A 19,668-nucleotide genomic window follows, 5' to 3' on the forward strand; every position below is an offset into this window, starting at 1 on the left:
CAGTTTTCTTGGACCGGCCACCTACTACGGCTTCCAACCTTTTCTCATATAATTCCACTTTGAGCGGTTGTCCCTTAAAATTCTCTCTTGTCAGCTGTGGAGGTTTTTTCTCCATCACCGCGCATCTCCTGATATTGATGGCGGTGTTAAAATCTCGGTTCACAAACTCCATACGTTTCTCGCCATTGTTGGTACTCACCAATGCAAGCAATCCTCGAACTTTCGCCATCCTTTCCATCTGCTCCTCCGTCAGCGGTCCGTATTTTTTTATCCTCAGGGCTCCTCATGCACATTCCTACCTCCACTCTCTGAAGTAGACACCCCAGCTCATGGTGTGTATACGACGTTCGAAACTCACCTACAGGTATTGTTACAAAGCGCCTTGCGCACTCCTTATACGCACTCGTCGTTGGAGCTGGCGTAGTTCCTTTTTGGGTCTTCCAGCGCCCTGCTCCGTATGCTACTACGAGCCTCTGACTTTTTTTATCCTCCTTCAAGGCGCTCATCTGATTGAAAACGTTCGCAAATGCCCGCTGCCTCTCTCCGTATAGACTCATACGCAGACGAGCCCACCGGGGCATGGTATACTCCTTCCACAGTGCGTCCCAATGGGCAACGCGAACTTCCATGAATTTCCGAAAAGCAGTAAAGTCCGCTCCTCAGCTCGTGATCTCCCTCATAGCTTCGAGGTGATCCTTCATTCCTGCATTCCACCTCTCATTTGTCTTCCTTGCATTCATTATATCCGATTCTAGACAGTATCTCGCTCTCGAGAACCTCAAAAGACGCATGTCTTTCTGAGGTAAGTTGCCGTCAGTACCATCATCCGCACGCTTGGGAGCAGCGATGGTTATGATATTCGTATTCCCAGGGACCGCGCCGACGACAAAGTCGTTATCTTGCACTTTCGGGGTCACAGGACCCGCCTCCTTCTTTTCTGCATTCTTCGCCGCGCCAACGAAAGTCGTTATCCTGCACCTCCTGTGCCGCAGGATCCGCCTCCTTCTCACATTCATGGTTCGTCACGGGCGCAGCCGAGGGCGGGACTGGACGATCTCTCTTCAACCGCCGATAGTGTATACACAAGGCTACTCCATCGGTATCGATCATCCCAGTGAGTACCTTTTGTTTGCTCACCCTCAGACGTTTGAAATCGAAGATATTCTTCCAGAACGTCTCCCGGTTTTCACCGTAGAATTCCTCCCTGCTAACATCGAACTCCGGACTGATCTCCTTCATGATGCCATGAAGGACTGCGGAGTCGATACTCACAAAATGTGACTTGATGGTGCACATCGGAACGATGTAGAAGCGCTTACCCATCAGGAAAGCCTTCCGTCTGTCCCAGTCTTCAGTTTTCCCCACTCAGCTTCATTTCTGCCTTGCGTTCGAGTTCTCGGTCCAGAAACACGAAATAACATAGGATGAGGCGATAGTATCTTCCCTTATCTTTTTCAACGCTGATATCTTGTCTGTTGGATTCGGCAGCCCCATGACTGCACGGTGCTCTTGTATATCCGCACGGATGACGGAGACCTTATTCGTGCTCTGGTTTGACGCCTTCTTGTCGACAAATTCGACGTCATCTTCACGCTTGCGATCGTTCGTGATGCCATTGATAATCGCTGATATTCCTTTGGGACAGATGCCCGGGTAGAGTGCAAACAAGGCGCGTATCATGTAACGTTCGAGGTTCACTGTCAAATTGTTCTTCAGGTTCGCGGTATACTTTATCGCCCCGTATATGTAAATACCCCGGTCACCGCTTTATCGATTACTCTCGAGGCGGAATTCCGCCAAGTTTTCGTGGAGGGCATGCACTGGCTCATTTTCCCCCGCGCTTACTCTGTACCAAGCATCAGCTGACGAATAAACGTCGCATCGAAAACGCCGTCCGGGAACCTCGACCGTTTCCATGTGCGTCACTTCGCGATACATCTCCCTCGCCAAATGCATCAGTCCTGACGAGGCCTTGACAATACTCTTGGAGTACGAGTCGATACGTTTTTCGATAGCGTTTCGCTAGTGTTCCCTGTAAGGATCCTTGATATGTTTAAGAAGAAAGGTTTTCACCAGCATCTCGTTGTACGGTTGTAGTTCTTGCGGCCATCGACTTGGAATATCCCCTTTTTGCGTTTTCTTCTTATGCTGTTCTTCTGAACTCGGTACTGTTTTTTTTCTTTTCTGGCAGCCAGCGACACTGGGGCGTCAGGATCGCCGACTTGCTTTTTCATAACTTCCTTTTTAAGTTTTTATAAATCAGCCCTCCGTGAACGCTTCTGTTATATACTGAGAAAAACAATCGAATATTTTCACTTGAGGGTTGAAACACAATCGAACTGAAAACTATACATGCCTATGAAGTTAACAAAAATACAACTTTGACATTAGAGCTACATGCTAGATATCAAGATCACGTTTCCCTTTAACGGCGGCATGTTTTTCATTAACAACGCGTTTACTTGGGCCAGCGTTCTCCGATTGTGCGCATTTTTCTTTTCTTACTTTTTGCGTTATTTTTTTACAGTGCGCGGTGGGGTATCCATCAACCCCCGTACCTCCACGTCACATTACCTATACTTCATCTCGGATATTCTGGTCATCTCATACGTCCTATCGTGTGCCCAGAACCTGTCCTAATTGTCCGCAATAGCGTCTTTACCTTTGGTACAGATGCATCATGGAGACAGAACGGCTTTTCTATACCACAAAGGGCGTCGGCTCAAGGTGCGCTTCACCCGACGTAGAATCGGGTCTCGTTGTCAGTGTGTGCTCGGACAGTCTGCGGATGCAGGCTTGTCTTCGCTGCTCGACACGCTGGAGAAACTTGACTGTTAGGATATATCGTGGGAGCCGCCTCTCTCTTTCGAGATCATGCATGGAATGCGTTGTCGTCGGTTGGCAATGCGGGTTTGTGTTTGACACCCATACAGAAGGTAGGCGCAGAGAGCACTGGGCCCGTGTGCGCATCCGATCCGCTGGACCTTCCGCCTAGAAGGTAGCACGTGAGTTTGTTCGCCACTAATGAGCGCTGAGGCTCCGTTAGCGGACCATCAGTTGCCAGTGCTGCTCTCAAAGTGAGTGTCCGGCCCTCGGCTATCACGGTGATGCTCAGCTGCTGCTGTCCTGCAAGGAGCTCGCTGCGCTCCTGCTTCGAGCGCGGGCACTGTAAGCCTAAATATGTCAGCGTCTCCGGGTTATCGTTTCCGCAGCAGGAACAGTGTGACTCCCAGTGCGATTCCAGTGTCCCTATACGGCTTAGAGCCCGTGCTGGTAGCCAGAAGCCACCAACGCGGATTTTCGCGAGCCACTGGGTACCTCGAGCAAGCCCCGGAAATTCCAGCACCTCCCACCAGTACTTGCATGTGTATGCTAGGTTGTAGTTCCGGTATAGAGTCAAGCCGGCGTTACTGGCGCGACTGGTTCCGTGTCTACGTTCCCATATTGTTGTTTGGACCGTTCGCTTGAGGCGGCGGGAGCCTTGTACATTCCTGGGGATCGATTGGGGAGCGTGTTGTCTCCTAAGAGGCGCTTCAGCCCAATCTGCGTCGATTTCATCCAAGTGTTCTTGCGGTGCGTTCGGGTCTGCATGAAAATCCGACTCAAAGAGGTGCGCGTGGCGGGCCCTTTGGCCCGTATACATGCCCGGCAGCCTGCTGCTATCGCTTCTATTGAGAGTATTTGGAGTTCAAGTCCGAGTGCCAGCGCGGTGGTTGCCCTGCTCTGCATTGAGCATCCAACAACAACGAGTCTCATTGCCCCGTTGGCGGCTGTCTGCGGACGCGAGGCATTTGTGTGCTTCATGCCGCACCACTCAGCACCCCAGGTCGCAGGCTGGGTGATACACATCCTTAGTGCCCTCGTACGAATTGCTATGCGGATAGAGGGGTCGGATGGGAATGAGCGTGCGATCGCTGTACCTCTATGCATCTTGGCGATCATCTCGTCGACGTGTGCCTTTTCGTCGAGCGTCGGCGTGAGACCGACCCCCAGGTAGCGATATTTTTCCACGATCGGGATTTCCGGATTCTGCAACCGCCACGAGCGATTGCGAATGCTCTGCGAGTCTCCATGGATGACCATGACGCCGCACTTCGATGCTCCTATGCTCATCTCCCAGCGATCGGCCCAGTCGCTGACTTGTTGCATGCTAGCCGCAAGCGTTTCAGGGGCGGGTGCCAACAGCACGACATCGTCCGCAACTAGACGGCCTGCGAGGCGGTTCCTATGTGAGGGCTCCTCATCGGGCATCTCCACAGTCTATCCACGGCACCTCAAGCCCGTATTGTCTGCAGTTGTTCAGCAGATCGTTGATGAAGATGTTGAAAAGGAGCGGGGATGCGCGCTCGCCCTGCCGCAGTCCACGGCGGATTCTTCTGGAAGGGGTTCTTGAGCTGTCGCCCAGTCGGATGCGCATCCATGAGTCTGCATAGAGCGCACGGAAGAACGCTAAGCACTTTCCGGAGACTCCGGCGCGTTCCATCTTCAGAAATGGAGCCTCGTGCGGGACCGTGTCAAAGGCCTTTTGAAAGTCAATGAAGCATACGTAAGTTGGTTGTTGGCCGCTAATGGAGCGACGTTGCACCACTTCAGTTAGGGTCAGGACATGGCTCATGCACTCCTCGTGGCTCCGGAATCCAGCCTGTTCTGGGGCGAAGAACTTGCGTTCCTGGAGGCCTCTCTGGATCCGGTTCGTGGGAATGGCGCAAAGTAGCTTCATGATTGACGGGATGAGGCGCATAGAGCGGTAGTTGTTCATGTCTGTGTGGGAGTCCTTTTTGAGGATCGGTACGACCTCAGCAGTCCTCCATACATCCGGGATGTACGCCTCTTCGAACATGCGTTGGATGAGCTCCACAAGGCGTTTGCCTAAGCTTGTGTCAGATTCATCTGGTATTGATGGTGTCCCTGTTGTCCCGTCTTTTGGGGTCACCAGTTTCATCCACTCCGCAGGGATACCGTCGATGCCAGGTGTTTTGCGGTTGCATGACCTTAAGAGGGTCCGGACAGATTCAGGCCAGAAGATTGGGTCGTTCCATTCCGGTACCGATTCGAGGCGCGGTAGTTCTGCGGCATACTGGTGCCAATAGATTGGGTCTTGGCAGTGCCCAGTTGCTTCTTCATGCAGCTCTGTGCCGTGGTCCGTCCAGGCCTCATTCACTGAGGCACGCTCCGTCCTCAGCGCTTCCTCATAAACGATTGGTGTGAGCCCCAGGCACTTTTTTGGTGGGTCCAGTCTCGGTCGAATGTAGCGCCAGGTCTCATCTTCGTTGGTGCTCTCTAGCATAGATTTCGCCAGGGAGGCGATTTCGCGGTTTCGATCCTCTCGTTTGTCTTCTCTGGAAAGTTTCTTCTTTCTTTTGATAGCTTCTTCATGTTGCGCCTGTAGCGCCGTTAGGACTGCCTTCGCTTCCTTGTCTCCGGCGTTGACGCGTATGGCGGTGTGGTTGACGATCTGATAGAGTCGGTGGCGCTCGTCAATCCGGGTATTGGTACGTCGTTTCAGGCACTGAGGTTTGCAACTGTTGCGTTCTGGTGCAAGCAGTCCCAGCTCTCCGGCAATCTTCTGATTCCCATCTACAAACTCGCGTGCCAATTGGTCTAAAGATTTGTATGCACGGCTTTTCGGATCTTCAGCGCTGTGAGTAGGTGACTTGGTTTGGCGACGGCTTTCTTGAGTTCCTGCTGGGGTGCTCTTTCGGGGACGACTTGTGATGGGCTCGCTGGAGCCCCCGCCTGTGGGCTCGTTCGGGAGTTCTTCTTTCTATTCTTCTGTTTTTCTCTTGCTGGTTTGCTTCTTCATCGGGCTCTTTCCTGAGCTACATTCTCTGGTTACTTTGCATCTAGGTGGATCATGAGGTTTCTGTGTCTCCTTCTCCGTGTCTGGTTGGGTCTCTTTTCCTTTTGTACAGTCCTCGACTTGTATCAGTTCTTCATTACTGTACTGGTAATTCGATATCTCGTAGTTCAATACCGAGGCGATCCCACAAATATTCCATGATGCGAAACCTATCGAGTCGTAGCGCATAAGGGAATAGGAGTAACGCTGCGGTACTCGAGAGATACGTTGTCGATTGAGATGCACCCTCCACGGAGTGTGTGAGAGCACATGCCACCAGCGCCTCCTACATTCCAGTCGTTCACTGAGTGTCTGCCGCAGCGCTAGCGTAGAATCAGATGTACGCTAGTCAAGGTCGATTCAAATGCGACCTTTATATTGCCCGACGCTTTAACCTCCCCTCAACAATTGGGAACAGTCTGCAAACCACCCTTTCAGCGGCTACGTATCCGCTCCCCAAACACATAGGCGGGCAAGCCGCTTATTCCAGCTTCGACCGCAAACATACTGCCAGCCGTCTTCCAAAGTATCCGCCGAAATTGTTCCCAAAGTTGAGGTAGGTACCCAAGGTAGGAGATAAAACTGAGCCCGAGTCCGAGGATCGATCCAAGATTTGCGCCCGAACCTGCAGCGTTGATTCGGGAGGGGCGGATGACTAATCAGGATTTTCGTCAACATTTTCTGGTGCTACTGCCGCCGCCCCTCCGTTCGTTGCGCGGTCAAGGTCCCTGGCGTGGGCTTCCTTCGCCGTCGCCCAAGCACCCCGCGTTAACCCACTTTCAGAGCTTCTCCGGAAAAACTAGACCTTTAAGGCGGGCGTGGTGTGTGGGTCTTTAAGATAGTTGTTCTTTAATAAATAGTTTGCGACTAGTTTGTTTTGTTGTTTTTTTTTTGTTTTTTTCCGCACGACGATTTCTCTTTTTTGGTTACGAAGAACGTTCCATACACCACCGCCGTGCGATCATGGCGGCGTTTCATTGGTTGCGGATTGAACCGCCTCCGCGTCGTTGCACCATTCGATTCGAAACGTAGGGCATACGCGACGCCTGTTCCCGTCGGATGGGGACGTGTCGCCGGGCCGGTGCGGGTACCGCCCCGGGGATGTCGGCACCCAGACCCCGCGAACGGGGACGCAGGAGCAGTTCCCTCGAGCGGCCCCGCGAAATCAACAGACGACCATCGATGCGTAATACGTGGCGTAAATCAGGTATGCAACCGATCGAAAGGATACCAAGTTACGACGGCGACGGTTTATTCACTGACGCCTTCTCCAGACCTTGGCGTTTTCCTGCTTCAATCCAGTTTAGACAGGGCGTTAGAGTTTTCACGGAGGGAACCTCGTCTATTCGGACCAGTCTGCTCTCTTTTTGGAGGGACAGGTCAAGATCCAGCGTTTTCCTGGCGTGTTGTGTTTGGGAGTGCGGAGCGCTTTCTGCTTGTGCAGTGGACGAAAGCGGCTTTTGGTTGTCTCGTCACTTTGGACGCTACTGGAGAATAGAAGTCACTCGCTGTCTTCTACAGCTAGGAAACGCACTTATGTGATTTTATATTTCACTTAATAGGCAAATAATGCGACCGAATATGCAACGATTATGGAATATTTTTGCTCTCGGGCTTGTGCTGTTCCTTCTTGCGAGACTTTCGCAGACGCTTTTAATAACAACCGTGAGGGACGGTGAAGCTGAGGCTATAAAACGTTCCGCTGCTCGCCATGAGCTATGGGATGATTGTTCTCCGTTCAGGCGCATAGAGGGTTCTTGGGCGCGGAGATGGCGAAGTGTCGTTTTCCATAGGGAAACTTGCGCTCGCTTCCGTGTGACGGACAGAGAACTGGTGAGCGTCGACGGGGAATCTGACAGCTGCGGCATTTCAGGAGTATGCGTTAGCCCATCCACCGAACTCGAACGATGGTCTCAACTACCGGGGAAGAGAGTAGCGGGACACGGGGAAGTGTTGCGTTTCTCGAACGTTCCAACGCACTGGAAAAGAATGGACTGTGTCCACGGCTCGCTGAAAGGCAACAGCATTCCCGTTAACGTAGAAAACGGGAAATATTGTATTTTACCCGATGGACAGGGGTTCAACGTGTTATCGCCTGCCGCGGAAATCGAGCGGAGTGAAAGTCCTGCGGAAACAGCCGCGGACGAACTGGGATCTCATGAAGGTACTTATTCATGCCAGCCTGCCAGGCAGGTTGTGGAACCATGCTCTCCCGAAAGAAGGAGACTGGTAAAGGAAGCTTCGGGAGTAAGCAAGACTCTAGGCAGCTGCTTTTCGACCTGGCGGTCCTGGCGGTCCTGGTGGTCCTGGCAGTTCAGGTACCCCTGGTAGTTCGGATGGTGCCGGGGGTCCCGGAGGCGGTGGCCCCGGAGGCGGTGGCCCCGGAGGCGGTGGCCCTGGTGGCGGTGGCCCTGGTGGCGGTGGCCCTGGTGGCGGTGGCCCTGGTGGCGGTGGCCCTGGTGGCGGAGGTCCCGCTTCAGCTTCCGCTTCAGCTTCCGCTTCAGCTTCCGCTTCAGCAAGTGCATCGTACTCGCTGAGCTACTACGACTCGAGGAGCGCCTCAGCCTCAGCCTCAGCCTCAGCCTCAGCCTCAGCCTCCGCGTCGGCGTCGGCTAGCGCATCGTACTCGCTGAGCTACTATGACTCGAAGAGCGCTTCAGCCTCGGCGTCAGAGTCAGCCTCAGGCTCAGCCTCGGCAAGTGCCTCTTACTCGCTGAGCTACTATGACTCGAAGAGCGCATCAGTGTCGGCATCAGCCTCGGCGTCAGCCTCTGCGTCATCTTCGGCAAGTGCGTCGTACTCGCTGAGCTTTTATGATTCAAAGAGTGCTTCAGCCTCAGCATCATCTTCGGCAAGTGCGTCGTACTCGCTGAGCTACTATGACTCGAAGAGCGCTTCAGCCTCGGCGTCAGCCTCAGCATCATCTTCAGCGAGTGCGTCGTACTCGCTGAGCTACTATGACTCAAAGAGCGCTTCGGCCTCAGCATCATATTCGGCAAGTGCCTCGTATTCGCTGAGCTACTATGACTCGAAGAGCGCTTCGGCCTCAGCATCATCTTCGGCGTCGTCATCAGCCTCGGCGTCCGCAAGTGCATCCTACTCGCTGAGCTACTATGACTCGAAGAGCGCATCAGTGTCGGCATCAGCCTCCGCGTCTGCTTCAGCATCATATTCGGCAAGTGCCTTGTACTCGCTGAGCTTTTATGATTCGAAGAGCGCTTCGGCGTCTGCGTCAGCTTCGGCGTCGTCATCAGCCTCGGCGTCCGCAAGTGCATCGTACTCGCTGAGCTACTATGACTCGAAGAGCGCATCAGTGTCGGCGTCAGCCTCCGCGTCTGCTTCAGCATCATATTCGGCAAGTGCCTCGTACTCGCTGAGCTTTTATGATTCGAAGAGCGCTTCGGCGTCTGCGTCAGCTTCGGCAAGTGCGTCGTACTCGCTGAGCTACTATGACTCGAAGAGCGCTTCGGCCTCAGCATCATCTTCGGCAAGTGCGTCGTACTCGCTGAGCTACTATGACTCGAAGAGCGCTTCAGCCTCGGCGTCAGCCTCAGCATCATCTTCAGCGAGTGCGTCATACTCGCTGAGCTACTATGACTCAAAGAGCGCTTCAGCCTCGGCGTCAGCCTCAGCATCATCTTCGGCAAGTGCGTCGTACTCGCTGAGCTACTATGACTCGAAGAGCGCTTCAGTGTCGGCGTCTGCTTCGGCGTCGTCATCAGCCTCGGCGTCCGCAAGTGCATCCTACTCGCTGAGCTACTATGACTCGAAGAGCGCATCAGTGTCGGCGTCAGCCTCCGCGTCTGCTTCAGCATCATCTTCGGCAAGTGCCTCGTACTCGCTGAGCTTTTATGATTCGAAGAGCGCTTCAGTGTCGGCGTCTGCTTCGGCGTCGTCGTCAGCCTCGGCGTCAGCAAGTGCATCGTATTCGCTGAGCTACTATGACTCTAAGAGTGCTTCAGCCTCGGCGTCAGCCTCAGCATCGTCTTCAGCAAGTGCGTCGTACTCGCTGAGCTACTATGACTCGAAGAGCGCTTCAGCCTCGGCGTCAGCCTCTGCATCATATTCGGCAAGTGCCTCTTACTCGCTGAGCTACTATGACTCGAAGAGCGCTTCAGGCTCGGCGTCAGCCTCAGCATCATCTTCGGCGAGTGCGTCGTACTCGCTGAGCTACTATGACTCGAAGAGCGCTTCAGGCTCGGCGTCAGCCTCAGCATCATCTTCAGCGAGTGCGTCGTACTCGCTGAGCTACTATGACTCAAAGAGCGCTTCGGCGTCAGCATCATCTTCGGCAAGTGCGTCGTATTCGCTGAGCTACTATGACTCGAAGAGCGCTTCGGCGTCTGCGTCAGCTTCGGCGTCGTCATCAGCCTCGGCGTCCGCAAGTGCATCGTACTCGCTGAGCTACTATGACTCAAAGAGCGCATCAGTGTCGGCGTCAGCCTCCGCGTCTGCTTCAGCATCATATTCGGCAAGTGCCTCGTACTCGCTGAGCTTTTATGATTCGAAGAGCGCTTCGGCGTCTGCGTCAGCTTCGGCGAGTGCGTCGTACTCGCTGAGCTACTATGACTCGAAGAGCTCTTCAGCCTCGGCGTCATCTTCGGCGAGTGCGTCGTACTCGCTGAGCTACTATGACTCGAAGAGCGCTTCAGCCTCGGCGTCAGCCTCAGCATCATCTTCAGCGAGTGCGTCATACTCGCTGAGCTACTATGACTCAAAGAGCGCTTCGGCCTCAGCATCATATTCGGCAAGTGCCTCGTATTCGCTGAGCTACTATGACTCGAAGAGCGCTTCGGCCTCGGCGTCAGCCTCTGCATCATCTTCAGCGAGTGCGTCGTACTCGCTGAGCTACTATGACTCAAAGAGCGCTTCGGCCTCAGCATCATATTCGGCAAGTGCCTCGTATTCGCTGAGCTACTATGACTCGAAGAGCGCTTCAGTGTCGGCGTCTGCTTCGGCGTCGTCGTCAGCCTCGGCGTCAGCAAGTGCATCGTACTCGCTGAGCTACTATGACTCGAAGAGCGCATCAGTGTCGGCGTCAGCCTCCGCGTCTGCTTCAGCATCATCTTCGGCAAGTGCCTCGTACTCGCTGAGCTTTTATGATTCGAAGAGCGCTTCAGTGTCGGCGTCCGCTTCGGCGTCGTCGTCAGCCTCGGCGTCAGCTAGTGCATCGTATTCGCTGAGCTACTATGACTCGAAGAGCGCTTCAGCCTCGGCGTCAGCCTCCGCGTCTGTTTCAGCATCATCTTCAGCAAGTGCCTCTTACTCGCTGAGCTTTTATGATTCGAAGAGCGCTTCAGTGTCGGCGTCATCTTCAGCAAGTGCCTCGTACTCGCTGAGCTACTATGACTCGAAGAGCGCTTCGGCGTCAGCATCATCTTCGGCAAGTGCGTCGTATTCGCTGAGCTACTATGACTCGGTGAGCGCTTCGGCCTCTGCATCATATTCGGCAAGTGCCTCTTACTCGCTGAGCTACTATGACTCGAAGAGCGCGTCAGCCTCGGCGTCAGCATCATCTTCAGCCTCAGCAAGTGCATCGTACTCGCTAAGCTACTATGATTCGAAGAGTGCTTCAGCCTCAGCATCATCTTCGGCAAGTGCATCGTACTCGCTGAGCTACTATGTCTCGAAGAGCGCATCAGTGTCGGCGTCAGCCTCCGCGTCTGCTTCAGCCTCGGCGTCAGCAAGTGCGTCGTACTCGCTGAGCTTTTATGATTCGAAGAGCGCTTCAGTGTCGGCGTCAGCTTCGGCAAGTGCGTCGTATTCGCTGAGCTACTATGACTCGAAGAGCGCTTCGGCCTCAGCATCATCTTCGGCGTCGTCATCAGCCTCGGCGTCCGCAAGTGCATCGTACTCGCTGAGCTACTATGACTCGAAGAGCGCATCAGTGTCGGCGTCAGCCTCCGCGTCTGCTTCAGCATCATATTCGGCAAGTGCCTTGTACTCGCTGAGCTTTTATGATTCGAAGAGCGCTTCGGCGTCTGCGTCAGCTTCGGCGTCGTCATCAGCCTCGGCGTCCGCAAGTGCATCGTACTCGCTGAGCTACTATGACTCGAAGAGCGCATCAGTGTCGGCGTCAGCCTCCGCGTCTGCTTCAGCATCATCTTCAGCAAGTGCCTCGTACTCGCTGAGCTTTTATGATTCGAAGAGCGCTTCGGCGTCTGCGTCAGCTTCGGCGTCGTCATCATCCTCGGCGTCCGCAAGTGCATCGTACTCGCTGAGCTACTATGACTCGAAGAGCGCATCAGTGTCGGCATCAGCCTCCGCGTCTGCTTCAGCCTCGGCGTCAGCAAGTGCCTCTTACTCGCTGAGCTTTTATGATTCGAAGAGCGCTTCAGTGTCGGCGTCATCTTCAGCAAGTGCGTCGTACTCGCTGAGCTACTATGACTCGAAGAGCGCTTCGGCTTCAGCATCATCTTCGGCAAGTGCGTCGTACTCGCTGAGCTACTATGACTCGAAGAGCGCGTCAGCCTCTGCGTCTGCCTCGGTGGCAGCATCATCTTCAGCCTCAGCAAGTGCCTCGTATTCGCTGAGCTACTATGACTCGAAGAGCGCTTCGGCCTCTGCGTCTGCCTCGGTGACAGCGTCTGCCTCAGGCTCAGCGTCGGCAAGTGCGTCGTATTCGCTGAGCTACTATGACTCGAAGAGCGCATCGGCGTCAGCATCATCTTCGGCAAGTGCGTCGTACTCGCTGAGCTACTATGACTCGCAGAGCGCGTCAGCCTCTGCGTCTGCCTCGGTGGCAGCATCATCTTCAGCCTCAGCAAGTGCCTCGTATTCGCTGAGCTACTATGACTCGAAGAGCGCTTCGGCCTCTGCGTCTGCCTCGGTGTCAGCGTCTGCCTCAGGCTCAGCGTCGGCAAGTGCGTCGTATTCGCTGAGCTACTATGACTCGAAGAGCGCATCGGCGTCAGCATCATCTTCGGCAAGTGCGTCGTACTCGCTGAGCTACTATGACTCGAAGAGCGCTTCGGCCTCAGCATCATCTTCAGCAAGTGCGTCGTACTCGCTGAGCTACTATGACTCGAAGAGCGCTTCGGCTTCAGCTTCATCTTCAGCAAGTGCGTCGTACTCGCTGAGCTACTATGACTCGAAGAGCGCGTCAGCCTCTGCGTCTGCCTCGGTGGCAGCATCATCTTCAGCCTCAGCAAGTGCCTCGTATTCGCTGAGCTACTATGACTCGAAGAGCGCTTCGGCCTCTGCGTCTGCCTCGGTGTCAGCGTCTGCCTCAGGCTCAGCGTCGGCAAGTGCGTCGTATTCGCTGAGCTACTATGACTCGAAGAGCGCATCGGCGTCAGCATCATCTTCGGCAAGTGCGTCGTATTCGCTGAGCTACTATGACTCGCAGAGCGCGTCAGCCTCTGCGTCTGCCTCGGTGGCAGCATCATCTTCAGCCTCAGCAAGTGCCTCGTATTCGCTGAGCTACTATGACTCGAAGAGCGCTTCGGCCTCTGCGTCTGCCTCGGTGTCAGCGTCTGCCTCAGGCTCAGCGTCGGCAAGTGCGTCGTACTCGCTGAGCTACTATGACTCGAAGAGCGCTTCGGCCTCTTCGTCTGCCTCGGTCACATCTAGCCAATATGCAAGTGCGTCTGTGAGCGCGTCTGTTTCTTTCTCCAGTTCTTTGAGTGCATCTGCTTCTTCTAGTGTGTCTGTTTCGAGTACTACAACTGGCAATCCTGTACGTTTGATACTGAAAGAGGATTTTTTTACGGGTGTTGCCTCTGAGTCTGCGTTGGCTGACGCGCTTCGCCATGCCCTGGAGGTACTCTTCGGTATTACTCCACTGAGTTTTATTGTGAATAGTATGCGTGAGATCACTAAGTCAAGTATTCTTGAGTCGAACTTCAGGTTGGACGCAGACGAGTTTGTGAGTTGCATTAGCAGTGCGCAATCTCTGATACTTTATAATACGACGAGCGTCTGGGATGCCGATGGTTCAACGGCTTCGCAGATCGCATCGGGACTTCGCGAAGCGTTGAAAAATGGCACACTCAGCGCCGAACTATCCAAGTTTTACGGCTCTCCAGTCTGTGTAGCGCCGAATGGAACAGTAACTATAGCCGGATTGGTCACTTCGAGCTCGAGTCCGCTCCCTGTCTGGGTGATCGTTATCATAGTGGTGCTTGGAACTCTATTACTGTCTAGTTGCTGTGCGCTTCTTGTATTCGCGGTGCGTCGTCGGAAACGACGACATGCCGCGGAGAGCGAAGCGCAAGAGGATCAGACAGACGCTGAAACGGCCGACACCGGAATAGATGACTTCGGTTTGTAGTATTTATTTACCTATTCGTAAATTGTACATTGACTGACGTAATCTCAACGTACTCTGCCTGCGAGCCAGAGCTCAATATAACATAAGAATTATCTCCAGTTGAGAGCATTCCCTTCAGAATCCAAGATTCTTTGTGCGCGCGGGTTTGGACGACGTCGATTGCCACGGTCACAGAGTACTTGACCCGTGTCCGACAACAATGAGACTTTGAATTGCTCGTTCTGTTGTCGCTTTTCGATCCGTTTTCCAATTTCTACCTATACGGTTTACGCAACGCATGCACCACCATATTTGATTCCAGATTCGTTGGTAGAAAGAGGTTCCTCCGGGGTCGGTTTGGTGCGTCACTTTCGAATCTTTCCCACCGAAATCCGTTGAGTCTGCAGAATCAAGATTATCGCGGATCTTCGGACGTCGGTCTATAAAGCTAACCTCACAATTATCCAATTCCTCAACACAAGGGTACATAATTCTGGTCTCCTTACATGTTGTCTGCAAATCAGACGCATTCTTCAAGTTTTTGATTTTTATGCAGAAAGAACTCCTTATTGCAAAAATCCGTGCAGGTTGGTTGACAAAGAATAGGACTTCCATGTCGTATATTAGCGCAATATTCACCAGCTCATTCCGAAAGCTTGTTTAACCTTTTATGATACAAAACAGATCTCGTTCGAAGAACGATACCTTTTCGCCGAGGGGCAACATGCGAAACGGCATTCCACAGAAGCATCATTATTCTCGCGGGATTGGCTTCCAGAGGCTCTCGTCTTTTCATTCTGCTCGGCGAAGAATACTGGAATCGGACTCGAGTACTCACAGCGACGGCCACGTGTGGGGCGTTTATTGCCGATTTGCACGAAAGGAATATGGGCAGATTGAAATTCCTGTACATTTTCTCAAACTTGAATTGCCTTCCGGTACTTGTTTGATCACAGAAAAGACCCCGATCGAAGGCTTCTATCCGAAGAAAATAAAAAAACAGAGGAAAGTCCTGCTAGATAACCAAAGCTCTTCTTCGTGTGTCAACCGCGATTGAGCACGTCATGCGGGGCCTTGAAGAACAGATTCATGGAAGTGAATGCACGTTTCTATCCCTGAAGTCGTCCTCGTTACGAGCTAGTGCTCGATGGTGATAGCGCTGTCGCTGAAATTGCCGTGCGGGTTGGTGCTCGTTTCGTAGGCTTCGTATATTTGTGGATCGCCGAGTTCCGGCGAAACGTGAAGAATAAAGATGACCGAAGCATAAATCGTAAATATTATATATACTTCTTGTTCATCAAACAAGCCACAGCACGCTCATGTGCACCAGCTACGCCTTGGGATGTATCCCGTCGGAGTACCAAAGATACTCTGCAGCATCTCGGAAAAAGGTGCACTCCGCTCCCACCAAGGGGCGCCATTCCCTGACAGAACGCCTTCAAGCACAGTTTCATTGGGTGGGCGCCCTAGCTTGCGATACGTTGCGCTCAGCGCTACTCTGGGACAGAGATAACGGACAGGTACCCTGGATTTTACTTGCTCCGACTCCATATGCAGGAGCCTATGGAAATCGAAAGACTCGCGTACTCAAAAACGACAATGAAGGGGAAGAAAGCGAAGCGGTTGCAGAACGAGCCTCAAAGCGTGGTATTGATAGAGGTGAAAAGCGGATCGAAGTTTAGCATGCTCGCTAGAACCAGATGAACTTGTTTTCTAGCATAGATGGGGCCATGCTAGAATGATTAGAATTCGGACGTCAAGTCACCGTCCGTTTGAGTGAGCCGCTCGGCAGATGTATGATACCCCCCGGGATCAACACATGCGAGCCACGGGCGCTCTGCACGTGACGCTGCGACGCTTGGGTTGCATGGCCCTCGGGCGTTCTCCTCTCGGCCTCCTGGGCTGGTGCGATGTGTGCGCGCTGGACGAGCCTGTCCATTCGAAACGCGCCTCGAGCTCACGAGTGTCGACCCAATGCCCAGCCTATCGCCACGCTCACCGCTTGAAGCGCGTTCTGACGCTTCCGGGCGCGTTCGTGCACCAGCTGCTGGAGACAGCGGCAGCCGCGGTGACGACACAAAACCCGGCTGCGGAGCCTGCGCTAACGCAGACACGCAGCACCCTCGAGCCGTTCTGGCACCTGCTGAAACGCAACCTGCGCGCCGCAGCATGGAATGACGAGCAGCTCCTGGCGTTTATCGACGACGTGCTGGTGATCTACACATGCCAAGCAGCGATGGCACGTCATTGGCGCACGCAGCTGGCAGAGGTCATCGGCATCGCAGCGGATCGCGTGTCCACTGATGCGGCGATTGCGTGCTGGTGCCGATGCGTGCGCGACGACGTGCCGCGTTGCCGGCTCTGTGGGCACGATCACTTGACACGATGCTGGCTGCCGGCGCTCGTTGCCTTGATTTGGGTGATTCCACCACGAGGGCGCTCGCGTTGGCTTCAAAAGTGTCTATGTGCGCGTCTCCTGGAGAGCTGGGTATCGCGTCGTACTGAATTGCAGGTTGAGGCACAGGAGTCTGCAGTTGCCCGCATCGATGATGGTGCGTCCGAGGCGGATGCAGGGCACGCGTCGGTTATGCTGCTTGCACGCGTCGCTGGCGCGCTGTGCCTGCCACGCTATGAGGCCGGCCGCACGTCGGGACGCGCTTCCGATGCGAGTGATCTAGAGTGGATGGTGGATGCGATGCACTTGCTCCTGCTGGATTGGAATGTCGTTCCCGACATTGCCGCGGCGATACATTCGATGCGTCGGCATGTCTTGCAACAGCTTCGCACGGTGCTTGCTGCTTGGACGCAGGTTGCGCGTACGGTGCCGGAGCCGCGGGGTTACCGGCTGCGTACGCAGCTGCACCTGCTTCGTCGGCAGCTCTGCGATGAGCCCGTGGATGTGTTTGGGAGCGGTACGGTTCCGTGATAGTTCCCGATTCTCTAGCCGAGTACTGTGAACGCCACGAAAACGAACACGGTGACGACGGCGATGACGATGAGACTCAGCGAAATTCCCAGGATAGCACTGATAAAGAGCCAAAGGACGCGCAGGACGGCGAGAGCGACGAGCACCACGCCTGCCCAGAGGATCAGTTGCTCCCAGAACGTCCGCGACGGGTCGCTTGTGTAAACGCCCTTGGCAGGCTGCGCAGGCGCGTCGCGCAGGACGCGTCGGAGTGCCGGCGATATAAAGGGCCGCTCATCTGACTCTGGGAGCAGCACACTGTCGAGGTAGTCATCGTCCAAGGGCGGTGGGTCCGCGGGGGCACCACGCGCCCGCGCGACGGCGCTCCTAAGCAGGTTGGGCACGTTGCCGGGGGAGAGACGCTCGAGGCTTCGCCTCAGTCGGCCGAGCAACCAGCGCTGTAGCGCATTCAGCCGCAGCGGCCGCTCATCAGGTCGTACACGCACTGTCTGGGTCGGCTGGTCGCCACTGGACGGTGACGCTGGCGACGGCTCTGATACAGCACAGCGTGCCGGTGTGCGGCTAGTTCTTGACGCCGAATGCTTCACCCGCCGCACCCGTAACAACGCGCTTCCAGACGCAAACTCGACGAAAGCATACCTCTGCAAACCGCGTGGCATGGGACATAGGCGTCTTGCAGGTTATTGGAGCACAGCCTCAGTACACGTTTATGCAACAGAAGCGCGTCGAGCGCAGAGCGTATCGGTGCAACCGACGCCGCCCAGAGCTCGCTGTACCTGCCGCGCGCGAACCTGTGCTGCGTCAACTGCCCTGCTGCTGTCGTGTGTTGTAACATACGCTCTGCAACCGGCACAAGATCATGAGGTCGCAAGCCCACGACCCTCGGTCGATAGAGTTCACGCGCTTTCGTCGGTGCGCATCGCTTCAGATGCGTCCTGTGTTGCAGGCGACACGAAAGCGCCTCGTATTACAGACTTGTCGAGAAAGGCGCACCTGAGACACGCTTGTAACCGTCATACATGTACAAAAGGCGCATCCGCTGGCGATCCTACGCCACGCTGCTCTGCGGATCGCCGTCTGCGATGCATAGACCAGCGGCAGTGTCGCTCGAAATCTCGCCTGCCGCATGCTCAATGCGTACGCGATGAATCCCGTCCTAGTGCTTCTCCTCGGTAAGACTCGGATGCGGTACGAGGCCACTGAGATAATTCGGCCAGCGCTTCAGGTTATTCGGATCGCAGTACCAGGTCTTGGTTCGGCGCAGGCCCTCTTCCCAGGACACCTGCGGCCTCCAGCCCAGCGCATGCAGCTTCGACGAGTCGATCCTGTAGCGCATATCGTTGAGGGTGCGATCTTTGACAAACTCGATGTGGCGGTTCGCCTCGGCAGACAGGCCGAAGAGATCGATAATGTCGTGCACAACGTCAATGTTGCGTTTCTCGATCTCAGAGCCTACATTGTAGACCTCATCGGTCTCGCCACAATGCAGGATGGTGTCAAAGGCGCTCGCCGCGTCCTCGACGTACAAAAAGTTGCGTGCATGCTCACCAGAGCCGTGTACAAAGCAGGGCCGGCGTTGCGCCAGCAGACAGATACTCTTGGGAATGAGCTTGTCGGGGAACTGGTGCGGCCCGTACACGTTGTTGCCGCGTGTGATGATCACCGGCAATCCGAACGACTTGACGTAGCCGCGGCAAATGAATTCGGCGGCGGCCTTGCTACATGCGTACGGGTTCGTGGGTGCCAGGATCGATGACTCTGTCTCCATGTTGCTCTCGCCGCCGTACACTTCATCGGTGCTGACGTGAATGAAGCGCCGCACTTTGCCGTACTGGCGTGCGCACTCCAGGAGGACGTGCGTTCCCAGCACGTTGTTCTCCGTAAACAGGATCGAGGACGTGAACGAGTTGTCGACGTGCGTGCACGCCGCAAAGTGGAGCACTGTATCGATGCACTCCTCCTGGAGCACGTAGAGCACCAGGTCATGCGAGCGGATATCGCCGCGAATAAACTTGAAGTTTGGTCGGTTTGCCACCTGCGCGAGGTTGCTCAGCGACGAGCAGTAGTCGAGCTTGTCCAGTACCGTCACGCGGTAATGGGGATATCGACTCACGAGCCGTTCGACAACGTGCGAGGCAATAAAGCCGGCACCGCCAGTCACAAGGATATTCCGCGGCACGAAGCGCAGACGGTCGCCGTAGACGACCCGCGCGTCCGAGTTCCCGTCGGGCTGTCCACCGGTTACCGACTTGGCACCGTTCGAAAGCGCCGTGCTCTGCGAGGACATTTATCTTGCCAACGTGCGCCTTTCGACTCGGACGCACACAACCACACGCACCGGCTACTTCCGAGCTCTGCCTGCACAGACGGTAAACGCCACGATCGTAGCGCGCGTTTCTGTTTCAACAGGATCCATCTCTAGCGAGACACGTGTCCCAGGTATGCGACCGATGATGGCGGCAGCAGCGTCGCCACCGCGCACGCATCGCTGATGCGACGGGCGGCGATTGCGCGCGCACTCTGTGGATCGCGCGCTTCCATCATGGTGTAGGGCAGAAGGATCAACACAGAGGCTGGCGGCATGAATCCAAGGAGATATGTGTGCATCATTCGCGCTGTGGGCAGCAGCGCGATAGCGACCGACAGTGATGT

The 19,668-nt window shown here is 54.9% G+C and overlaps 4 protein-coding genes and 2 non-coding genes across 6 annotated transcripts, besides 1 other annotated feature; 4 read left to right on the forward strand and 2 right to left on the reverse strand.

Moving 5' to 3' along the window:
- Positions 1-70: 70 nt before the first annotated feature.
- Positions 71-2,244: a sequence feature (repetitive element).
- A 1,996-nt stretch (positions 2,245-4,240) lies between these two features.
- Positions 4,241-5,287, reverse strand: CYME_CMJ308C (retroelement, alive; the record flags this gene model as incomplete). Its single annotated transcript, XM_005534948.1, has 1 exon — positions 4,241-5,287. One exon carries the CDS (start codon positions 5,285-5,287, stop codon positions 4,241-4,243), a length of 1,047 nt encoding a protein of 348 aa, XP_005535005.1.
- A 2,121-nt stretch (positions 5,288-7,408) lies between these two features.
- On the forward strand, positions 7,409-8,170 carry CYME_CMJ309C (hypothetical protein; the record flags this gene model as incomplete). Its single annotated transcript, XM_005534949.1, has 1 exon — positions 7,409-8,170. One exon carries the CDS (start codon positions 7,409-7,411, stop codon positions 8,168-8,170), a length of 762 nt encoding a protein of 253 aa, XP_005535006.1.
- Positions 8,171-9,890: 1,720 nt separating this feature from the next.
- CYME_CMJ310T lies at positions 9,891-14,111 on the forward strand. The gene has a single exon (XR_002461368.1). It is a non-coding gene; the product is annotated as a hypothetical transcript (transcript).
- A 1,771-nt stretch (positions 14,112-15,882) lies between these two features.
- CYME_CMJ311C (hypothetical protein) lies at positions 15,883-17,016 on the forward strand (the record flags this gene model as incomplete). The annotated part of the gene is made up of 1 exon (XM_005534950.1): positions 15,883-17,016. The coding sequence occupies one exon, from the start codon at positions 15,883-15,885 to the stop codon at positions 17,014-17,016; it is 1,134 nt and encodes a 377-aa protein (XP_005535007.1).
- On the forward strand, positions 16,805-19,183 carry CYME_CMJ312T. Its single transcript, XR_002461369.1, has one exon. It is a non-coding gene; the product is annotated as a hypothetical transcript (transcript).
- Positions 18,173-19,303, reverse strand: CYME_CMJ313C (dTDP-glucose 4,6-dehydratase; the record flags this gene model as incomplete). Its single annotated transcript, XM_005534951.1, has 1 exon — positions 18,173-19,303. The coding sequence occupies one exon, from the start codon at positions 19,301-19,303 to the stop codon at positions 18,173-18,175; it is 1,131 nt and encodes a 376-aa protein (XP_005535008.1).
- Between the last annotated feature and the right edge of the window lie 365 nt (positions 19,304-19,668).

The sequence above is a fragment of the Cyanidioschyzon merolae genome, chromosome 10 (assembly GCF_000091205.1).
Source record: "Cyanidioschyzon merolae strain 10D DNA, chromosome 10, complete genome".
Taxonomy (NCBI): Eukaryota; Rhodophyta; class Bangiophyceae; order Cyanidiales; family Cyanidiaceae; genus Cyanidioschyzon; species Cyanidioschyzon merolae.